Source organism: Carcharodon carcharias, chromosome 6, assembly GCF_017639515.1.
Source record: "Carcharodon carcharias isolate sCarCar2 chromosome 6, sCarCar2.pri, whole genome shotgun sequence".
Lineage (NCBI taxonomy): Eukaryota > Metazoa > Chordata > Chondrichthyes > Lamniformes > Lamnidae > Carcharodon > Carcharodon carcharias.
The window spans coordinates 88,149,711-88,168,253 of NC_054472.1; the positions used below are offsets into that span (position 1 = coordinate 88,149,711).

The 18,543-nt window shown below is 42.1% G+C and overlaps 1 protein-coding gene across 5 annotated transcripts in view; it reads right to left on the reverse strand.

The window, feature by feature from the left end:
• Window positions 1-18,543, reverse strand: part of LOC121279411 (centrosome and spindle pole-associated protein 1) — a 206,425-nt gene that overhangs the window by 110,136 nt on the left and 77,746 nt on the right. For 4 of the 5 annotated variants that reach the window (XM_041190634.1, XM_041190633.1, XM_041190632.1 and 1 more), the window contains 2 exons: window positions 2,284-2,380; window positions 900-957 (listed from right to left, as the gene is read on the reverse strand). In XM_041190634.1, coding sequence (XP_041046568.1) covers window positions 900-957; window positions 2,284-2,380 — 155 coding nt within the window. The remainder of the gene's footprint in view (window positions 1-899; window positions 958-2,283; window positions 2,381-18,543) is intronic. The other variant, XM_041190635.1, reaches the window with a different exon arrangement.

Consider the following 18,543-nt stretch of genomic DNA (forward strand, 5'->3'; position numbering starts at 1 on the left):
AGTTTTTTCTTGCATTCCCTTAAGTATAGAAATTTGAGGGGTGATTCAATTAAGTTACCAAAAGGATTCAAAAGAGAGTAGTAAGAGAAATTGTTGCCTCTGTTGAGGAAATCAGGAAAAGGAGAAATAATCTTAAAATTAGAGCTAAACCATTGAAGAATAAAAATCAGGAAACACTTTTTCATAAAAGGGTAGAAGAAATCTGGAATTTTCTGATCCAAAAGGCTGTGGATGGTACAATAACTGGAGTTTAAGGCGAAGTTATAATTTTGTTAGGCAAGGGCATCAAGGGACATGGAGCTATGGCACATAGAGTTGAGGTACAGATCAGCCATGATCTTTCTGAAAGGCAGAGCAGACTTGAAGAAATGACTGGTCTACTTATGTTCCTATGGAAACTGCACATGTAAACTTATGGAAACTACATATGTAAACTTCTAAACTTGGCACACTCTAATTGCACCCTGCCAACAGTGGCAGCACTGTAGCACCTCAGTTTGCCTTTCCCCAGAGCTCTGCCTTTATTTTTCCAAGTATCTGTGCAATTTTCTTTTGAAATTTATTATAGTTGGATCAAAACTTCCATTCTTTCAAACATAATATCCAACCGCTATGCAGTACAAATCTGCTGTACACCATGTTTACAATTAGGAACTGATAAGAGATCATGCTACCATAGACAGGGTAAATTCTCGTTTCCTCTTCTATCTAAAAGATAGTAAGATCAACAGGACAATTCTAATAGGATAAAATGACTCACCACTGCAGGTGACAAACAGGTGTTTACTGTTCAGTGTATAGCCAGACCCCAAGCACTATCAAAAGTCACACCCATGCTGAATGTACAGAATTTTGAAAGCTCTATTTAACAATGCATATATTAAAGGTTAAGTTCTTACTTCCTTCTCTGGGTCTATGGCTCCTGAAGCAGCAACTCTGAGCTCAAGCTCTTTTTCCCTGTGGCAGAAAGGCAATGAATCATAAAAATCAATTGTATTTCACTCCCCCCAACTTTCTACACTTACCTTTTTCCAGGAAAAGCATCCCATGCTGAGATATAATTCCACGAGTAGCATTCGCCATGAGTCAGACACTGACAATCATCAAATTACTTTACCATGATAGCCAACACAATGAAATTTAACTTGACTCACCAACATTTGTACATACACTTCCGGGAAAGGTCACTGGATAGCAATCAGAAGTGAGAACCCTAGCCTAGTTTTCATCAACCTCATCCCGGGATGTTGAGCCCAGTTCCAATGTTCCTGTGTCATTCTGACTTAGATCATGAAACTCCCTAAATACCAGACATTCAAGTTGGTATGTATGGTTTAGTTTCACACTGCACAGTGCATTTATCCATATGTCATATACAGCATAAAGTTGACTTTGAAGAACACCCATCAAAAATAGGGCAGCTTAGCTTTATTTTCAACAAGCTATAATTATTTTATCACTGTCCCAGTAGTCTACAGCAAGCATGTTTTCTTTGAAGGATTTCTTAATTTTCAAATGCATGATTTTATTTACAAATCAAGTTCCATGTCAGTTTCCAGCTTAAAGATCAACTACGCCAGCTTTTAAATACAAGTAGCCAGACTTTGAGAAGCAATAATATTTTATATTGAAAGTATTTGCCCTCTAAACAATAATATCTTATGCTTCAAATGCTAGTACATTTAATGGTAACATTCCTCTTTTATTTCTTTCATGGGATGTGGGTGGCACTAGCAAGGCCAGCATTTGTTGTCCATCCCTAATTGCCCTTGAACTGAGTTGTTTGCTAGGCCATTTCAGAGGGCAGTTAAGGGTCAACCACATAATAGCCTGTTAACATCATTTTGAATAAGAGTCATTTTGCTGGTTAAGAAATTAAGAATAATGTGTTTCAGCATATTTGCTCATACCTGATTTCACTCCTTTTTTAAGAAAAGGAAACAGAATTTTAAAAATCAAAAACTCAGCCTATATTTTCAATTTCAGTTATCCAGTTAGGTCCCTAATACATTTGCATTTATAAAAAATGTAAAAGCAAATGGAAGTTATGAAACATTTCTTAATTAATACTGAACATCTCATTAGTTATGCAGTCATAATGTATCAGCATGTCTGTAAACTAGAAATAACAGATTAATTAATTTATAAAGGGAGATAATAATTGCAGAAAATTGTAAGTGAACTAAAAGTATTCCATTACAGTTTTAGTTCTAGTGCAAATAACCTTTAGGCATTGGTAAGTTTTAAATATTTATGAAGTAATTTAATTCAACCATAAATTACCGTATCTTGTTTTTCCGTTTTTCTGATATTTGTTCCAACAATTCCTGCCTGTATCTCTCCCTTCTCCTCCTTTGCGCACTCTCTCGTTCATTGTTACCTGAAGATTATGATTGATATTAAAGTTGTACCACTCTTTTCCCAAATTTTACTAAAAAAAAAATTCTCCAAACATCTAATTACATAACTATGAGCAATCCACTAATTTGGATCATTTAACAACTAATAAGAAACACAAGAGTTGACAATTTTATAGACAGTGCCTTGTGAATCATCTGGTAGATGAAAGTAGTTTTGAATGGTATCTGTACATTGGAAATAGAGGTGGGAGAAACTGAGTAATGTTACAGTTAACATATCACATTAAGGTGTGCTTCGAGAAGCTCTGCATGCATGTTGCATATATAACCACTATTCTTTCATAACCGCTGGACCAATAATCTGGAATTCACCATCCAACAGAACTTTGGGATTACCTTCACCACGTGGCCTACAGCAGTTCAAAATAGTGGCCCAGCAGCACCATCTCAAGAACAAACAAAGAAAAGCAATAAATGCTGGCCTAGTCAGCCATTTCCACATCCCAAAAAATTATTTGAAAAAAAAGCTCTACTGCTTATTGTACAATCTCTGTTCAGAGGACCATCAATAATATCTACCTTTCAATATTAAAGAGATTCCATAATAGGTTTGAAAATATTCCAAAAAGTCTTGTGAACTGGGTGTTGTTATCACGGGATGCCAAAGTCTGCACCCATCATCACCTTCCTCATGATGAAATCGATAACCAAGAGAAAAAGGAATGGGGGTATTATGCAGCCTTGCCATGCTTCTGTGATATTAAAAGAATCGGTGGTGCCCATCGGTGTTGATGCAGCAGCTGGAGTCAGACAATGTAAGGCTTTGAAGATGTTAATATACCACTGCATGATGCCATACTGCCTTGCAATATACCAGAGTGACTGCTGATTGATGATATTGAAAGCCTTGTTGAAATCAATGAAGTCGATAGCAAGCATCTTCTGATACTCCAGGCTCTCTCTCTGAGGTTCCTGTGCATGAAGATCTACTAGCAGTATGATCTGTCACCCTGGAAACCTGCCTGCCCTTCACGAAGGATACCGTCTACTTCACTTTCAACCTGTTGAGGAACACCATGCTGAAGACCTTGCCAAGTACTGACAGCAGTGTTATGACTTTTCAATTGTTGTAGTCACTAAGGTTCCCTTTGTTCAGCAGCTTGACTATTACTCCTCACTTCCAGTCATGCGGGACATCCTCCGCAGTTCAGATCTTGTTAAACATGTCCGTGAACTCTGTTGTGACAGTGTTCTCGCTATATTTCAATAGCTCTGCTGGTATCTCATCGATCCCAGGTGCCTTGTTGTTCTTTAGGGTCTTGATGGCTCTTTGGATCTTCGATCTGGCAATATCTCCCAGGTTGACATTTAGCTTTGAGGCGTGGTGCTGTCATCGAACTCGAATGTGGAGCTGGGGCTGGGCTGGTTGAGGATCTCCCGAAAAGTGCTCAACTCATCTTGCCTCCGGCTCCTCATCCATCAATAACTTCCTAACTTCTTTACCCTTGATTAGTACAATGGTGTTGCTGGCCAAAGAATTGTGTACACTCCAAAACATAACTACCAGTCTTGAAGTAGCCGTGCCAAGCTTGGTGAATTGAATTGGCTCTAAACTGGCATCTGTGATGCTGGGGACCTTCGGCGGAGGCAGAGATGGATCATGCACGCAACACTTCTGGCTGAAGATTGTTGCAATTCTTAAGCCTTATCCTTTTTCAGTGATGTGCTGGGTTCTCCCCATCATTAAGGATGGGGGTATTTGTGGAGCTGCCTTCCCCACCGAGTTGTTTAACTGTCCACCACTATTCACACTAGATGTGGCAGGGCTGCAAAGCTTAGATCTGATCCATTGGTTGTGGGATCGCTTAGCTCTATCATTTGCTGCTTGGCACACAAATAGTCCTGTCTTGTAACTTCACCAGGTTGACACTTCATTTTTAGGCATGCCCTCCTGCTCTCTTCATCGAAGCAAGGTTGACCCCCTGGCTTGGTGGTAATAGTAGAGTAAGGAGATATGCTGGGCCATAAGGTTACAGATTGTGGTCGAATACAGTTCTGCTGTTGCCAATGGCTCACAGCCTTGAGTTGCTAGATCTGTTCGAAATCTATCCCATATATCACAGTGGTTGTGCCACACATGATGGAGGGTGTCCCTCAACATGAAGATGGGACTTCGTCTCAGCAAGGACTGTGCAGTGGTCATTCCTACCGATACTGTAATGGACATATGCATCTGCGGTAGGCAAGCTGTTGAGAACAAGGTCAAGTTTGTTGGTTCCCTCGCTACCTGCCGAAGACCCAGTCTAATGTCCATGCTCTTTAGGACTCAGTCAGCTTGGTCAGTAATGGTGCTACCGAGCCATTCTTGGTGATGGATATTGAAGTCCCCCACCCAGATTGCATTCTGTGCCTTTGCTACCCTCAGTGCTTTCTCCAGCAGGGGGAGAACTGATACATCAGCTGAGGGGAACCAGCAGGCAGTTTCCTTGCCTATATTTGACCGGATACCATGATACTTCATAGGGTTCAGAGCCAATGTTGAGGATTTTCAGGGTAACTCCCTCCCAACTGTATATCACTGTGGGAAGGACATACTCAGGATGGTGATGGTGATGTCTGGGACATTTTCTGTAAGGGATGAGTCCATGAGCATGGCTATGTTAGACTTTTGCTTGATTAATCTATGGGATAGTTCCTCTCCAGATGTTAGTAAGGAGGATTTTGCAGGGGCGACAGGGATAGGTGTTACTGGGCCCTCGGTTGATGAAGGATGGTCAGTCTGGTTTCATTTCTCTTGGACTTCATAGTGGTCTGATATAACTGAGTGGCTTGCTAGGTCATTTTGGAGGCATTTAAGAGTCAATCACATTGTTGTGTCTGGAGTTACATGTAGGCAGACTTTCTTCCCTGAAGGACATTAGTGACAATTGACAATGGTTTAGTGTTCACGGTTAGACTAACTTTTAGCTCTGGGTTTACTAACCAAATTCAATTTCCACCAGCTGCTGTAGTGGGATTTAAACCTGTCTCAGACCATCAGCCTGGGCTTCTGGGTTATAGTCCAGTGACATCACCATTATGCCACCACCTCCCCTATAATCCTTCCTTGGAAATGGAGACCATCCAGTTGTGGTCTCCCTAACACCCTGTATAGTTATAGCAAGATCTCTTTAATCTTGTATTCTGATCCCCTTATAATAAAAGTCAACATACCATTTGCCTTCCTAATTGCTTGCAGTAACTGCATGCTAATTATCTGCATTCCTTGTACAAGTACACCCAAGTCTCTCTGAGAATCAACATTTACAAGTTCCACACCCTTAAAAAAATTCTGCTTTTCTATCCTTCCAACCACAGTGAATAACCTCACATTCTATCACCTTTGGGCCATCATTTAACCTGTCTATATCTCTCTGTAGCCTCTGTGTCCTCCTCAGTTTGCATTCCTACCTAACTTCGTATTGTTATAAAGCTTTGATAGATTACGATCTGTGTCTTGGTCTAGGTCATTAATATAGATTGTAAATAACCCCAGCATTGATCCTTGCGCCGCTCCACTAGTTACAGCCTGCCAACTTGAAAATATTCCATTTATTCCTACTCTTCACTTCCTATCCATTAACCAATCCTCTGTCCGTGCTCATAGATTACCCCCAACTCCATGAGTCCTTATCTTGTGCTTTAACCTTTGTGTGTGGAACCTTATCAAATGTCTTTTGGAAATCCAAGTATACTACATCTACTGGTTCCCCTTTTTCTACCCGTACTATTTACACCATCAAAAACTCTAACAAATTTGCCAAATGCAATTTCCCTTTTGTAAAACCATACTGACTAACGTTTTTTTCGCTACTTGCTTTTCCTTTTTATATAATTGTAAAAGCTCTTACAAACAGGTTTTTATATTCCTGGCTAATTTTCTCTCATTGTATTTTTTTCCCATTTTATCAACTTTTTGGTTGCCCATTGCTGGTTTCCCAAATACTTCCAATCCTCAGACTTGCTACTACTGCATGATGTCCAGGTATAAGTGGACCTTTGAAGCATCCAAAAATTGTTCCAAAAACAGGGGTTGACTTGTATGTCAAATATAAAATGCAAATCACCAGTGAGAGTGTGGGTAGTTGCCATTTTGAAATGTGAAAAAAAAACTGGTAATTCATATTAAATTAATGTGACACAGCCTACTGAATAAATGAATTGTACAATGATACCTTTAACCACAGTGTTAGCTTTATAAAACCTGTCAGATTCATTGCCTTCAGTGTCCAATGCAGAGTTCATCAAATTCACTGAGTCACTATGCCAAGGCATCATCAAAAGGATCTCACTCTGGACCAGATGTGGTGCTCTCGGTTTCAGAATCATCCCTCCCCAACATATCTTTCTCTCCATCCATTGAATTGGGAATCTCAAATTTTTTGAATGATCTAATGACAGCTTATGCACAAATAGAATTCCACAACTTGATGACGAACCCATACAAAACATCAAGCAAGACAGTGTACATATTTCCACTCTGTGCAAGTTTTGCCTCTGTCTTTATGCTCTTATGTTCAAAAATTATCCTTGAATGGCTTGTTGATGCACACATCCAAAGGTTGAAATATGGATGTTAGACCCTGTGGTATAACTGCAATGTGAGTGCTATTTCTTCACAGGTGCCTCTTGATCTAATGTGGGATCTGAACATGTCCCACACTAATAAGCTGTATTCATTTTATAAGCCACTGCGATGCCTATTCTACATATTATCAATCCACAACTTCACTCCATCCTCATCCATCCAATCATTGTCATGGACAAGCACAAAACATCCTGCAGGGGACTTGATTTTTGGCATAATTTGAAGTAAATTACCACAAACTTTAATTTCATTCCATTGGCCATGCAGGCTAATACCAGCATCAAGCTTGTCTTCTTATGTCCTGTGGCTTTCACTAGAACTGTTTTTGCACCTTCCCACTCCACAGTTCAGTAGCTGGGCATATCAAAATTCAAGGGCATTTCATCCATGTTGCCAATGTGACAAAATGTGTTCTCATGCTTTTGCTGCTGTCTGATGATGAATGGCTGGAAGCTGGTAAATTTGGCAACAAGGTCTTTTGGCAGTCTCTGAGTAAGCTTGGTCTTCTGTCACAAAACTAGACATTTCCCAACTAGTGTTTGCTCTGAAATCTTTGCCAGACTCACGATTGATTTGGCCCACTTGCATTTCCGGTGACAATATAACCATTCTGACGATTTTTGAGGACCCATCCTAATGCATGCTACTCAACCCCATGGCTGGTCACTGTTCTTATGGCACATTTAGTCTTGGGGATCTTCAGGATGGATTCCTTCTTCTTTTCTCGTTTTTCACTGACACTAAATTCCCTCGCTTCAGCACAGTTATTTGATGAGCTAGCAAACCTTTAGCTTGAAACAAGCTTCAGATTTCATTTATTTTATTGCAAGACTCATTTCTCTTTGTTGGTCATGCGGGGTCTGCCCTGTGTGGGCACGGCTTAAAGTCTAGTGCAATTTCGCAGCACAGCCCCTATTGCCTGCTTGTGCCCAGTTACAAGGTAAGTAAAACATGCATCTGGAGCAAAAAATTGAGGTTCATTAATGTGAATCTTGCATGTCATGGCTGAAATGGCAGGTTGACTTATATGCCCAGTAAGTGCAAAAACATGATACCTGGGGCTGGAAATATGGGGTTGTCTTATACCCCAAGTCGACTTATATACTGTGATCTACAATTCTCTTTGCAACATTATAAAGTTCTTCTTTTAATCTATACTACCCTTAACATCCTTAATAAACCATGGACGGATCTTTCTTGCCTAGTTTTTGTTTTTCAATGGCATGTATTTTTGTTGAACATTTTGAATAATTTCTTAGATGTTTCCCACTGTTTATTTACTGCCATACGTTTTGTTCTATTTATCCATTCAACCTGAGCCAGGTCTCCTCTCATACCTTCGTAATTGGCTTTGTTTAAGATTAAGATTCTTGTTTGTGGTTGGACTATGTTGTTTTCAAATTTAATATGGAATTCAGTTGTATTAGGACTGTTGTTTCCCAGCAGATCTTTTCCTATGAGATTACAAATTAACTTTGCCTCATACAATACTGTATCTAAAATTGTTTTATCCTGGGTTGGCTGCAATGTATTGCCCCGTGATACTATCACAAAACATTCTACAAACTCATCTTCCAGACCACCTTTGCTAATTTAATTGGTCCAATCTATATGAAGATTAAAGTCTGTCACGATTATTATATTGTCTTTGTTCCAAGTTCCAATAATTTTTTGTTGAATGCTCTGTCCAATGCTATAACGACTGTGAGGGGGCTGATAAAACTATGTTAATTGTTGGTTCATTTTGTTGTGAAAGATACACAAGTGATGGGCATGATTTGATTAAGGACTGAGAGCATGGAGGCTGGGATCTGCAATGCTGCATCTTGTGAATAAACCTACTATCAAAGAAAAGATCTATGCCTTGTTTCATACTTCACCATCTGGCTTGGGTCCATTTAACAAACTACCCACACCAGCGTTTTATAACTCTTGCTATTCCTAATCTCCACCCATATTAATTCTACTTTCTGATTTTCTGAACCAAGATCCTTTCTCAGTAATGTCCTTATGCCATCCTTTCCTATCAGGGCTAATTCCTCCTCCTTTTCCATTCTGCCTGTCTTTTCGAAATGATGTATACCCTGGGAATATCTATTTCCCAAACTAAGTCACCTTGCAACCATGCCCCTGTAATGGCAATTAGATCTAAACCATTTATCTCTATTTGTGCCACGAGTTCAACCATCTTATTGTGAATGCTTTATGCATTCAGATAAAGAGCCTTTAATTTTTTTTAAAACTATCATTCCCTGAATGGATCTGAATCGCTGATGCTTTGTGGCTCTTCTCCTATTCTCCTCGTCTTTACTCGCATCACTGCACTGTTCTATTACCTCAATTTTTCTCTTTGGATTTCTAAACCTCCCTTCAGCCAACCCTCTCCCTCTACTCTTAGTTTAAAGCCATATACACAACCATAGTTATATGATTCACCAGGACACAGGTTCCAGCCAGATTTAAGTGATGCCTATTATAATAGAATAGCTCCCTCTTTCCTATGTATTGGTACCAGTGATGCATGAATCAAAACCCATTCTTCCCACATCACTCTGAGCCATGCATTTAATATCCCCCTACTCTACCATTACCATCAAGCCAGCGGATCAACCCTGGTTGAATGAAGAGTGCAGTGGAGCATGCCAGGAGCAGCACCAGGCATGCCTAAAACTGAGGTGTCAACCTGGTGAAGCTAGAGCACAGAGCTACTCGCATGCCAAACAGCAGAAGCAGCATATGATAGACAGAGCCAAACGATTCCACAACCAACGAAGCAGATCTAAGCACTGCAGTCCTGTCCCATCCAGTCATGAATAATAGTGGACAATTAAACAACTAACTGCAGGAGGCAGCCCCACAAATATTCCCATTCTCAAGAATAGGAGAGCCCAGCACATCACTGCAAAAGACAAGGCTGAAGCATTTGCAACCATCTTCAGCTAGAACTGTCAAGTGGATGATCCATCTTGGTCTCCTCCTGAGGTCGCCAGCATCACAGATGCCAATCTTCAGGCCAATTCGATTCACTCCTCGTGATATCAAGAAATGATTGAAGGCACTGGACACTGCAAAGGCTATAGGCCCTGACAACATTCCAGCAACAGTACAGGAGACGTGCTCCAGAATTAGCCATGCCCCTAGCCAAGCTGTTCCAGTACAGCTACAACACTAGCATCTACTCATCAATGTGGAAAATTGCCCAGGTATGTCCTGTCCACAAAAAGCAGGACAAATCAACCCGGCCAATTACTGCCTGATCAGTATACTCTCAATCATCAGCAAAGTGATGGAAGGTGTTGTTGACAGTGCTATCAAGCAGCACTTACTGAGCAATAACCTGCTCACTGACCCTCAGTTTGGGTTCCGCCAGGGCCACTCAACTCCTGACCTCATTTTAGCCTTGGTTCAAACATGGACAAAAGAGCTGAACTCCAGAGGTGAGGTGAGAGCAATAGCCCTTGACATCAAGGCAGCATTTGACTGAGTGTGGTATCAAGGAATCTGAGACAATGGGAATCAGGGGGAAATCTCCCCACTGGTTGTAGTCACACCTAGCACAAAGTTGGCTGTACTTGTTGGAGGTCAATTATCTCAATCCCAGGACATCACTGAAGGAGTTCCTCAGGTTAGTGTCTAGGCCCAACTATCTTCAGCTGCTTCAACAATGACCTTCCTTCCATTATAAGGTCAAAAGTGGGGATGTTTGTGGATGATTGTACAATATTCAACAATATTTGCGACTCCTCAGATACTGAAGCAGTCCATCTTCATATGCAGCAAGACCAGGACAATATTCAGGCTGAGGCTGACTAGTGGCAAGGAACATTTGCACCAAACAAATGCCAGGCAATGACCACCTCCAATAAGAGAAAATCTAACCATCTCCCCATGACATTTAATGCCATTACCCATCACTGAATCTCCCACTATCAACATCGTGGGGGTTACCAGTGACCAAAAATCTGACCTGGACCACTCATATAATTACTGTGCTAACAAGAGCAGGTCAGGGGCTGGGAATTCTGCAGCGAGTAACTCACCTCCTGACTCCCTAAAGCCTGTCCACCATCTACAAAGCACAAGTCAGGAGTGTGATGGAATACTCTCCATTTGCCTGGATGAGTGCAGCTGCAAAAACACTCCAGAAGCACGGCACCAGGACAAAGCAACCCATTTGCTTGGTACCCCACCCACCACCTTCAACATTCACTCCTCTCTATCACCAGCGCACAGTGCCAGCAGTGTGTACCATCTCGAAGATGCACTGCAGCAACCAAGGCTCCTTCAACAGCACGCTCCAAACCTGCAACCTCTACCACCGAGAAGGACAAGGGCAGCAGGTGCATGGGATGCCACCACCTGGACGTTCCCCACCATCCTGACTTGGAATTATATCACCATTCCTTCACGGTCACTGGGTCAAAATCCTGGAACTCCCTTCCAAACAGCACTGTGGGTATTCCTTCAACACATGGACTGCAGCAGTTCAAGAAGGCAGCACACCATCACCTTTTCAAGGACCATTAAGGATGGGCAGTGAATACTGGCCTAGCCAGTGGCACCCAAATTCCATGAACACATTTTTTAAAAACTTGTCTTTGAGGCAGTACAGTGAAGGTTCATTAGATCAGTCCTTGGGATGGGAGGCTTATCTTATGATGAGGGGCTGAGTCAATTGGGTCAAAATACTCTGGAGTTTAGAACAATGAAATCTCATTGCGACATACAAGATTTTGAGGGGGCTTGACAGGGTAAACACAAAGATTGTTTCCCTTGGCTGGGAAGCTGGAACATGGATAGGGGTATGATCGTTTAGGACTGAATTGAAGAGCATCAGCTTCTCCTGAGAGTCTGTAATTCTCTATCCCAGGGGGCTGTGGATGGTCCATCATTGAATATATTTACAGCTGAGGTGGACAAATTTTTAGTCTCTTGGGGAATCAAGGAATATGGGCAGGGGGCAGGAAAGTGGAGTTGAAGCCAAAGATCAGCCACAATGGTATTGCACGGTGGAGCAGGCTTAACAGGCCATACGGTGTAATCCTGTTCCTATTATGTTCTTCATCATCTATCCACTGTGCTCGTGACCTCCATAAAAAGTTCTGAATAATGCATCTGAATGTCCTCAACTATTTATACTCTGAAATGGAAACTCTCAGACTACCATCAATGTAGTTCTAGAGCTCTGACCTTGTTAAGTCCCATTATTTCCTTCATTATCTGTGTTTTTACAAAAAAGAATGATAAATTAAGTTTGTCCCCGTGACATACTTATTGGTGGGCTTGTAGCACTCCTATCTGGTCCTCTTCCTCCACTGTGAGGAATAGAGAACTCATCTAACTTAATTTAACTCTTCATTCAGCCTTCTACTTAAATGATCTTTATATCCATTGAAAGCTACACTAATTTGGCAGAGAAATGGGCATCAAAATGAAACATTTGAGAGGAGAAACAAGATGCACAGAAAACAGAGAAATATCACTTGTTAAAGAATAGTTCAGAAACAAGGTAAGATCAGACAGGGAAAATGTAAGGCAGTCTAAAATGGGTTTGGAGGACATGTGCAAGAATGCACATTGTGGCAAATAACGCTGGTGAGCTTCAAGCAAAAGTTGCCACATGCTATTGATATAATGACAAGAACAGAGATCAGGCTCAAAATATTGGCTACAGGTAGTTAGCAAAGATAGAGAAGAGGAGGAGGGATGGCAGTATTAATTAGATCTCTTATACAGTACAGGAAAGGGATGATGTAGATGAAAGGTCAAAGACAGAATTTATTTTGTTGGAATTAAGGAACAATAAAGGAGCTATTATGCTACTGGATATATACTGTACTATAGGCCATCAACACTGGAAAAGAAACATAAGTGAAAATTTTCAGGATCAGTACAGAAAGAGAGGGGCAGGAATTCCTGCACTATCTATGGGAGGACCTTTTTGGTCAGTATGTACCCTGTACAAAAAGGGAAGAATCAGTGCTGGACCTAGTTTTCGGGAATGAAGTGGAACCAGTGGAGCATGTTTCAATGAGAGCGCAGCTGAACAATGACCATAATATATTTAGCATAGTTATGGAAAAGAAACAATCATGCATAAAAATACTTAAATGGATGGCATTTATTTTACTGAATTAAAAGGGATGTGGCCCAGGTGGATTGGAATTAAAAATTGGTAGGCAAAGCAGTAGTTCAAAAATAGGAGGCCTTCAGAGAGCAGAAAGTTCCAATACAGCACAGGCACATTCCCATGAGATGGAAAGTTAAAGGTATCCAAAGAGCTCGCAGGATGAAAAAAGATGTATGGATTAAAATAAAACAAAAAAAGGCATAAGTAAATGATAAGGTTTGTAATACAATAGAGAACCAAGCTAAATAGGCAATGTACAGAGGAGGCTTAAAATGGAGAATAGGAACAACATAGAGAGAGTATAAGAATAGATTAGCAGTTTAACATAAAAAAGCAGCCAAAAGTCCTTTCTAAGCATATAAAGAGTAAAAGAGTAATCAAGGATGGGTGGAACCCAGCAGGGGGCAAAATGGAGACAATTCTTGTGGAGGAAGACAATATGGCTGAGATAGTAAATCAGAATTATACACTTGTATTCACAGAGAAGATGCTGCCTCTGCAATAGTAAAGGAGGAAGCAGTGTCAATATGGTGTATGGTTTAAAAAACAGATAAAGCGGTACTTAAAAGAACAGCAGTACTCCAAGTAGTAAAGTCACCACATCTGGATAAAATGTATCCTAGGTTGTTGAGGGAAGCAAGGGTGCAAAATGGGACCACAGTCTTCCATTCTTCCTCAGAAATGGGATTGGTGCCAGAGGCCTGAAGGACTGTAAATGTTCTAGCCCTGTTCAACAAAGGAGGAAGGGGCCAACAGGGAATGTCACAGGTCAATCACCCTAACATCATTGTGGGGAAATTTATAGACACATTAAGACTGGACAAAATTAACTGACACTTCGCAAAATGTGGTTTAATAAGTAAAAGCATATTTTGCTGAAGTTAAGTTGTGTTTGATTAACTTGACTGAGTTCTTTCAAGTAACAAAGATGATGGATCAGGGCAGTGCAGTTGATGTAGTGTACATGGTCTTTCAAAAGAGTTTGATAAAACAGCATATAACAGACTTTGCAAAACTGAAGTCATGGGACAGAATTGGTAAGGGACATAAAGAGAGATTAGTAGTTGCTTTTCAGATTAGAGGGATATGTGCAGTCGTGTCCCACAGGGATCAGTTTAGGAACTGTTCTTTTGATATACACAGTATTAATAACCTGGACTTTGCTATACAGAGCATGATATCAAAATCTGCAGGTAACACTAAACTCAAAATGTCTGAAACAATGAGGAATGTAGTAAACAATTTCAGAAGAACATACACAGCAAAATGAGCAGAAAAATGATAGATAAGATTTACAGAGAAATATGATGTGCTATTTTGGTAGAAAGAATGAGGAGAAGCAATATAAACTAAATGGTACATTTATACACAGGGTGCAGGAGCAGAGCAACTTGAGGACATATGTACATGTATCTTTGAAGGTGGCAGGACAAGTTGAAAAGACTGTTGAAAGCATTGGACACATATGGCTTTATTAAGAGAGACAAACAATTGCAAAATTGGACTCTCTAGAGCTGCTGGCTGATTTGATGTTGCTTTCGGGAACTTCTGCACGTGTTTAAAAACCTGTGCTGATCGCTACACTGAACTGATATGCAACAGCACATCACCTCCCCCATCCCCAACAACGCTATTTAAAGGGCCTGACACCAACTTGCAGGTGAGGTGCTTTTTGACTTACTTCTGCTTAGGCTGGATTTGTGGAAGCACTGAGTGGCATTTTGAGAGTTATTTTGGAGAGCTGGTGCTTAAAATCAGGAAACACAGAATTTGGTAACCAAATGGTTTACTGGGGAGACGGTGACATTGTGGTATTGTCCAGTGACTAGTAATCCAGAGATGGTGGAATTTGAATTCAATCAAAATCTGGAATTAAAAGGCTAATGATAACCATGGAGCCATTGTCACTTGTCGTGAAAACCCAACTGGTTCACTAATGTCCTTTAGGGCAGGAAATCTGCCATCCTTACCTGGTCTGGCCTACTTGTGACTCCAGAACCACAGCAATGTGGTTGACTCAAAGTACCCTCTGAAATGGACTAGCAAGCCACACAGCTGTCTCAAAATGCTAAAAACAAAGTCAGGAATAAGGAATGAAATTGGACAGACCATCCGTCATCAACCTAGGCACAACAGCAAACTCAGCCCTGTAAACGCTACAAAGCCCTCCTTACTAACACCTGGGGGCTTGTGCCAAAATTGGAAAAGCTATTTCACAGACTAGATAAGCACAGCCTGACAGTCATATTCATGGAATCATACCTTACACACAATATCCCAGACACCACCATCACCATCTCTGGGTATGTCCTGTCCCACCAGCAAGACCCAACAAAGGTGGTGGCACAGGGGTATTCAGTCGGGAGGGAGTTGGCCTGGGAGTCCTCAAAATCGACTCCAGACCCCATGAAGTCTCATGGCATCAGGTCAAACATGGGCAAGGAAATCTCCTGCTGATTACCATGTACCGCACCACATCACCTCCCCTCCAACCTCAGCTGGTGAATCAGTACTCCTCTATGTTCAACACTACTTGAAGCACTGAGGGTGGCAAGAACATCGAATGTACTCTGGGTGGAGGACTTGGTGATGTCCATCACCAAGAGTGGCTCGGTAGCACTACAGACCAAGCTGGCTGAGTCCTAAATGACCTAGCTGGGTCTGTGGCAGGTGGTGAGGGAACCAACAAGAGGGAAAAACATGCCTGAACTTATCCTCACCAAGCTGCCTGCCACAGATGCATCTGCCCATGGAGTGACCACTACACAGTCCTTGTGCAGACGAATTCTGTCTTCACAGCTGTCCTATACACAAAAAGCAGGACAAATCCCACACAGCCAATTACCACCCCCATCAGCCTACACTCGAACATCAAGAAAATGACGTACGGGGTTATCAACAGTGCTATCAAGCAGCTTAGCACAAGGACATTCAGTTTGGGTTCCACCAGGGGCACTCAGCTCCAAACCTCATTACAGCCTTGGTTCAAAAGCGGACAAAAGAGCTGAACTCTAGACATGAGGTGAGAGTGACTGCCCTTGACATCAAGGCAGCATTTGACAGTGTAACATCAGGGAGCCCTGGCAAAACTAGAGTCAGAAGGAAGCAGTGAAAAAACTCTCCACTGGTGGGAGACATACCTAGCACAAAGGAGGTTGGTTGTGGCTGTTGGAGGTCAATCATCTCAGTTCCAGGACATCACTGCATGAGTTCCTCAGGGTAGTGCCGCAGGCTCAACCACCTTCAGCTGCTTTATCAATGACCCTCCTTCTATGATAAGGTCAGAAGTGGAGATGTTTATTGATCATTGCACAATGTCCAGCGTCATTCACGACTCCTCAGATACTGAAGCTGTCCATGTCCGAATGCAGCAAGACCCGGACAATATGCAGGCTCAGGCTGACAGGTGACAAGTAACATTCAAGCCACACAAGTGCTTGGCAATGTCCATCTCCAATAAGAGAGAATCTAACCATCATGCCTTGACATTCAGTGAATCCCCCACCACCATCCTGGGGGTTACCATTGACCAGAAATGGAACTGGGCTAGCCGAACAAATACCATGGCTACAATAGCAGGTTAGAGGCTAGGAGTCCTGCAGCAAGTAACTCACCTCCTCACTCCCCAAAGCCTGTCCACCATCCACTAGGCACACGTCAGGAATGCGATGGAATACTCTCCACTTTCCTGGATGCTTACACCATCAAGACATAGCAGCCTGCTTGTATGGCATCCCACCAACAAATATTCAATCCTTCAACCACTGACACACAGTGGCGGCAGTGTGTACCATCCACAAGGTGCGCTGCTGGAACCCATTAAGACTCCTTAGACAGCACCTTGCAAACCCACAACTGTAACCATATAAATGGACAAGAGCAGCAGACACATGGGAGCACCATCACCTGCAAGTTTCCCTCCGAGCCACTCACCATCCTGACTTGGAACTATATCGCCGTTCCTTCACTGTCACTGGGTCAAAATCCTGGAACTCCCTCTCTAACAGCACTGTGGATGCGCCTACAGCACATGGACTACAGCGGTTCAAGACAGCAGCTCAACCCTACTTTCTCGAGGGCAATTAGGGATGAGTTAAAGATGCTGGCCAACCAGCTACACCCACGAACTGTGAATGAATAAAAGAAAAGATACACGGGATAGGGTTATCATGATTCTTGGTATGCAGCATGACCATGAAGGGAAGCAAAAGCTAGAGAGAGGTAATTTTGTGAAGAGGGAGGAAGACAAGAAAGCTCCATAGAATGTCCTACCCCTGCTAGTTTCCTGGGAACATTTTTCCAAACTATACGTGATCAAGGAACAATGTGACTCTGATTCAACAAGGAGGCAGTCAATGAACAGTGCCATCTGTTGCAACCCCACTTGGAGCCTCACACCAGGGTGCAAACGGCCCTGCCAGTGATCGTAAAGGTCACTTTTATACATCAGGGTCTTTCCACGTGGGCGCATGCAACATTTCAAATATTTCCCAGTACGCCATCCATTGAAACATTCAGGTGGTCATGGAGACTGTCTATTCCAGAAAAGAGTACACTGGCTTCTCCCCCAGAAGGAAAAAGCAAGATGATAGGACATGTGACTTCAGAGGATCGAGGGAATTTCCGATGACATGGGACATCAACTGTATGCACATGGTTCCATGGGTTCTCCAATGAGCACGTAGAGGGGTACAGAAACTGCAAAGGCTACCATTCTATAAATGTGCAGTTGGCATGCAACCACTCAACACCTCATGTTATTTCACCCCTTTCTTGGATTCACTCAAGTTCTGTTGAAGGGTCATGAGGACTCGAAACGTCAACTCTTTTCTTCTCCGCTGATGCTGCCAGACCTGCTGAGATTTTCCAGGTAATTCTGTTTTTGCTTTGGATTTCCAGCATCCGCAGTTTTTTTGTTTTTACCTCATTTTATAGTGTACATCCACTACCCTGGCACCAGCCACAATGCTATTCATTTTATGCCAGTCAGCCATACCCACCAGCTTCAGGCCTCTACTGCGAACTAGAGGCTGCTTCCTCAGGGAAAAAGCCTCTCTTCAGCACGTGTGATTGATGACCCCCTTCTTACATCAAACCAAGTGAGGCAGGCTGACCCATGAGAGTCACGGAACCACAAGAAGCAGTGAAGCAGACAACTGACATGCTCAAGCAGCTGCTCTGCTGCCTTTATTGCTCAGGGGAACCTTCTAGTACATTCTGGAGCATGGCTTGAAGTTTGTGGTGGTCTGTTGTGCCCTCCCTAACTGTGAGTTCAATCATTGCCTCCAGGATTCAAGAGGCCACCTCAACATGATGCAGGCAGAATGCATCCTGGAACCTTCACTCTGAATAGGCTATCAGAGCGAAACTTCTCAGATTCCACTTTCAATAAAACTACTTCCCCTAACCACAATGCTTCATTATAT